The sequence below is a fragment of the Penaeus chinensis genome, chromosome 41, assembly GCF_019202785.1.
Source record: "Penaeus chinensis breed Huanghai No. 1 chromosome 41, ASM1920278v2, whole genome shotgun sequence".
NCBI classification, from domain to species: domain Eukaryota; kingdom Metazoa; phylum Arthropoda; class Malacostraca; order Decapoda; family Penaeidae; genus Penaeus; species Penaeus chinensis.
In genome coordinates, this window is record NC_061859.1 from 8,430,536 (window position 1) to 8,435,535 (window position 5,000).

The 5,000-nt window shown below is 43.5% G+C and overlaps 1 protein-coding gene across 1 annotated transcript in view; it reads left to right on the plus strand.

Moving 5' to 3' along the window:
- LOC125047550 overlaps positions 1-5,000 on the plus strand; it is an 11,576-nt gene that overhangs the window by 4,786 nt on the left and 1,790 nt on the right. The window contains exons 10-17 of the mRNA XM_047645825.1: positions 1-207; positions 640-755; positions 1,194-1,333; positions 2,319-2,452; positions 2,910-3,025; positions 4,221-4,363; positions 4,504-4,637; positions 4,982-5,000. The exon at positions 1-207 is cut by the window's left edge and continues 108 nt beyond it; the exon at positions 4,982-5,000 is cut by the window's right edge and continues 106 nt beyond it. Coding sequence (XP_047501781.1) covers positions 1-207; positions 640-755; positions 1,194-1,333; positions 2,319-2,452; positions 2,910-3,025; positions 4,221-4,363; positions 4,504-4,637; positions 4,982-5,000 — 1,009 coding nt within the window. The remainder of the gene's footprint in view (positions 208-639; positions 756-1,193; positions 1,334-2,318; positions 2,453-2,909; positions 3,026-4,220; positions 4,364-4,503; positions 4,638-4,981) is intronic.

Below are 5,000 nucleotides of genomic sequence, written 5' to 3' on the forward strand. Positions count from 1 at the left end.
CGGACACCACAACCTCAGCTTCCGTCTCAACCGCCGCCCCTTCCACAAAGGCCCCTCCTCGATCCGTCGTGAGGAAGAAGGTTTTCCCGACGGTGGCCCTGATCAGCGACCTCACCAGCGTAAACATGAACGATGTATGCGAGAACGAAGACGGTTTCCTTCCTCCCTATCTCTCCAAGGAGCAGCTCGACATCCTGTTTAATTCGCGTGAGTTTCGTTAACCCCCTGACGTGTTGGAGTCATCGTACGTAAGGTATGGATATTTAGGGGGCGGGCATGAATTTTTAATGTATGGAAATTAAGGTGGGTAGAGAGAGAGAGAGAGAGAGAGAGAGAGAGAGAGAGAGAGAGAGAGAGAGAGAGAGAGAGAGAGAGAGAGAGAGAGAGAGAGAGAGAGAGAGAGAGAACGTAACTGATGGTAATTTTTGTGAGAGATATAATGAAACTGGTGCTTATTTTTCAATCTCTTGAATACGTAAATACTGTCAACCTTGGCGCATTCTGGACATTATACGTAATGAATATAAATGATTGTGAGGGTGAAGAGAGGAACACACAATTTAATTGCTAGTCATTTTCCATCGATGAAGCGAGGCCTGGGTCCATTCATCCTTAACCTTTAGTCATCTTCAACGGCAGAGGAGTCCGTGGCAGCGTGGACGACCCTTGTGGGGAAAAGATGCTTCGGGGGAGACTGGATTTTGGTTTGGGCCGACGGATCCAGATTCAGGGATGATGTAACCGGATACAAGGTGGTGAGTAGGCATTCACTCTATTTTTCTCGTTATTCTTTATTTCCCCTTTCTGTTTAGCTGTTTTGTTCTGCCTGTGTGTATATATATACCAATATGTGTGTGTGTGTGTGTGTGTGTGTGTGTGTGTGTGTGTGTGTGTGTGTGTGTGTGTGTGTAGTATGTTAACCAGCCTATATATTAGAATTGTCAGAATCATCAATATTTTCCCCTCCCAACAATCCTAAGATTCTCACAAGCCTTTTCTTCCCTCTATTCCCTCCCTAACTTTCATCCTTCTTCATACCCCTTCCGTACCTACTTTCCCTTCCCCCTCCCCTTCTCTCCCTACTTTCCTATGCCCTTTCCCCCTTCCCCTCCCCTCCACTTCCTTCCCATCCCCCTTCCCCCTGCCCTCCCCTTTCCCTTACCCTCTCTCCCCATCCTTCCCCCTACATATAGTCCGCAGGGTCGACGGTGTTCGGAACTCAGGGAAATGACTCGCACCGGGTTTGTTTCGCTCTGGAAGGCCCCGAATTCGTGGCTCATTCTTGTGACGGGTCGACGCTCACGACTTCGATGAACGTCGTGTGCCTCGAGCCGTAAGTAAAAAAGAAAGAAAGAAAGAAAGAGGGGGGGGGGGGGGGAAGGCCGTCCTTTGTTTACGTGTAATGAAGTTAAGTTTCGGATAATTTATTTAATTATTTTTTCTCTTCTTTTTTATTCGTTTGTTGAGAGATACATGATATGATTTGAATACGGTAAACTGATAAACTCGGCTGTTTTCTATTTTTCTTGAATGTGATAGCTATACTCTTCTTCTGGTTTTTCTAGATTAATGTAAAATGCTTATCTCTGGTTCTCCTTGGTAAATAAAAGTAATCTGATGTTCTCTTTCATGTTTAAAAATTTCATTTTAACTTGTCTTCCTTACATGATTTTTTTTCCATCTTTCTTCCATATTTCAAAACTATTTTTTCCTAATCTTCCTTAGAGTAAAAAAATGCCTTTTTCCTGATATTGTATTGGATTAAAACGGAGTACAACATAGCATGGTATTTACCTGTAGAACTTTCAACTGCTCTCATCACTTTACATTAGCATATACATATTGCTGTCTTAATATTATTATTAATAATAGCTTGACAACCGATAACCGACGTAACTCAAAACCAGTCTTCTCTCTATGGCCCCAGTAGCATTAGCCCTGAATTAAAGTTTTCTCACACTAAAGATAATCAAAACCAAGTAAAATTCCTCTCAACCCAAAATGAACTCGATTCAACTAAAACCGATCTAAATCAGAATCCTGACTCAAAAGATAATTCACGGAACCAAAAGCGATGTTCTTCTGTCAGAACACTTACATATCCGAAGATTTTAGGTCCTTCGATTATCCCCAACAAGTTTTGCCCTTTGCCTTACCTTCTAGTTTTACCTTCCACTAAGACTAAAATCAGTCTTCTCTAGTTGAACACTTGCTACCATTAAAATAAGCTTCTCGTTATAATTATTTTATACAATCTTTTATACAATTAGAATTATCAAAATGACTGAAACTAAAGCCAGACTTCTCTGTCCGAACAGCCCTATCGTGTTCAAGTCGGTGAACGAAACGGACAACGCCAGCTATGACAGTCAGGACGCGATTTGCAGGAGCGAAGGCGGGAGACTCCTTCCTCGCCTCACCGGGGCCGTCCTCAAAGACCTTGATTACTACTGTGGGTTGATTACTTATTCGTTTTCTTTTCTTTGGGGTTTTAGTATTTAGTCACATTTTTGGTCATTTTAATTTAATGTTTTTGTTTAAGTTCGTTGCGTTGGTCTTTCGTATTTTTCTTATTTTTTCTTTCTTTATTTATTTTTCTTATTTATCTTACTTATTCTTTTCACGTTGGTTTTACTGATAAATTTTGTAATATTCTTTTCACTTCTTAATTTACGTTTATGTCGGTGTTTATGTCAATACTTTCTCGTTGTTTTCTTCTTATTCAACCAGTTATTTTCATGACATATTACTAAAGTATCCAAATGTATAAGTTTATTTCTTAATTCGATCGTTACTGATACCACCAATACCATGCGAGATATAACATGCTAAAATACATAGACATTTGTATCCATATACTTAGAACGATACTAATGCAACAAACTTTCTTATTAATCGCCACAATACAGACGGAAATATAACAGCTTGGACGACAATGACGGGGAAAGTGTGTCAGGGAACAGACTGGTGTCTGGTGTGGCCGGACGAAACGAGGCTCGATAATGAGACCCTGGATCTTCCTTCGGTGAGTAGAAGCTGTTTAAGGATGACGACCCCTTCAGCTTTAGTGCGGTAAGCCGGAGTTTCCCTTGGTCCGAAACTGCCAGTTGTAACAGACGCCCAAACGGATAGCACTCTTAAACCGGAGTACCGGCTTGGGGGGATCGGTGGTCTAGAGAAAGGTTCCCTGTGGTCATTGCTCAGCATTGAATTCTTTGGAAATATTGAATTAGTGATATCCCCATGATGCATTGCAAATCCCGAGTTCCCTTGTGGAGTCTAGTGGTTTTTCTTATTTGCTGTTTCACATTTTTATGTTTATTTATGTTTTTTTTTTTTTTTTTCCCTCTGTCTCTTTCTTATTTCTTTCTCTTTTCCTCTCGTTCACTGTCATCCTTACTCTCTTGTTCCACCTTCTCTCCCTCTCTCTCTCCCTCTCTCTCTCTCTCTCTCTCTCTCTCTCTCTCTCTCTCTCTCTCTCTCTCTCTCTCTCTCTCTCTCTCTCTCTCTCTCTCCCTCTCTCCCTCTCTCTCTCCCTCTCCCCCTCTTACTCTCTTGTTCCACCTTCTCTCCCTCTCTCTCTCCCTCTCTCTCTCTCTCTCTCTCTCTCTCTCTCTCTCTCTCTCTCTCTCTCTCTCTCTCTCTCTCTCTCTCCCTCTCTCCCTCTCTCCCTCTCTCTCTCCCTCTCCCCCTCTTACTCTCTTGTTCCACCTTCTCTCCCTCTCTCTCTCTCTCTCTCTCTCACTCTCTCTCTCTCTCTCTCTCTCTCTCTCTCTCTCTCTCTCTCTCTCTCTCTCTCTCTCTCTCTCTCTCCCTCTCTCCCTCTCTCCCTCTCTCTCTCTCTCTCTCTCTCTCTCTCTCTCTCTCTCTCTCTCTCTCTCTCTCTCTCTCTCTCTCTCTCTCTCTCTCTCTCTTCCCTCCCCCCCCCCCCCTCTCTCTCTCTCTCTCTCTCTCTCTCTCTCTCTCTCTCTCTCTCTCTCCCTCTCCCTCTCCCTCTCCCTCTCTCTCTCTCTCTCTCTCTCTCTCTCTCTCTCTCTCTCTCTCTCTCTCCCTCCCTCCCTCCCTCCCTCCCTCCCTCCCTCCCTCTCCCTCTCCATCTCCCTCTCCCTCTCCCTCTCCCTCTCCCTCTCCCTCTCCCTCTCCCTCTCTCTCACATTCTCTCCCGCTCCCCATCTACCCAATATATGTGCGTTTCAATCACCTACCAATGCCTTCCACAGTCTCCAGGCCAAACGGTTTTCGCCAGCGCATCGGTGAATGTGAGCGAAGACCTGATGGTGTGCTTCAGCGTTGAGAATTCTCAGCTCCTTGTCGCCCAGCCGTGTGTGAATTCTGGCAGCATGAGTGTTCTGTGCTCTCGCGAGTGAGTTTTGTGATTTCTTATGGTGTGTGTTCACATACGTATAAATGTACACCTGTGTGCGTATACGTATATATATCAAACCGAATTATCTTAAGCCCACAAGCCAAATCAACCCAACTTCACTGATTTCCCCAACTTAGCCTATCAACGTTCCTGTCAACGGCGAGGACCATCAACGGAAGCTTTAGCAGCCAGGACGCCTTGTGTGCGGCCGAAGAGGGCCAAGCCGCGACCAGCTTCAACATCGATAACCTTCTAGAGCTGAAGTATTACTGTAAGTCATGTTTTTATTTTTGTTGTCGTTGTAGATTGTTTTTCCGATTGGAGGGGATGGAGTGCTGGCAGCAAATAAAGTTAGGAAATGCGTAAATATGTTCATAGGCAGTCATCAAATTCACAGATAACGGGAGAAAAGTGTATTACAGAGAGAAGAAAGCCGTATATAATGAGCCCATGAAAAAAATAATAACACAAACGACACTAACCCAAACAAATATCCTCCATACACTAAACATACAACAAAAATAAATAAAACAATAAAACAGTGAAGAAAATGTATCGCCAAGAAGACACACTCGAAGGTACAAATAAACACAAAAAGATTTCTCACTTCGGCAGACGGTTCTATAAAAGCTTG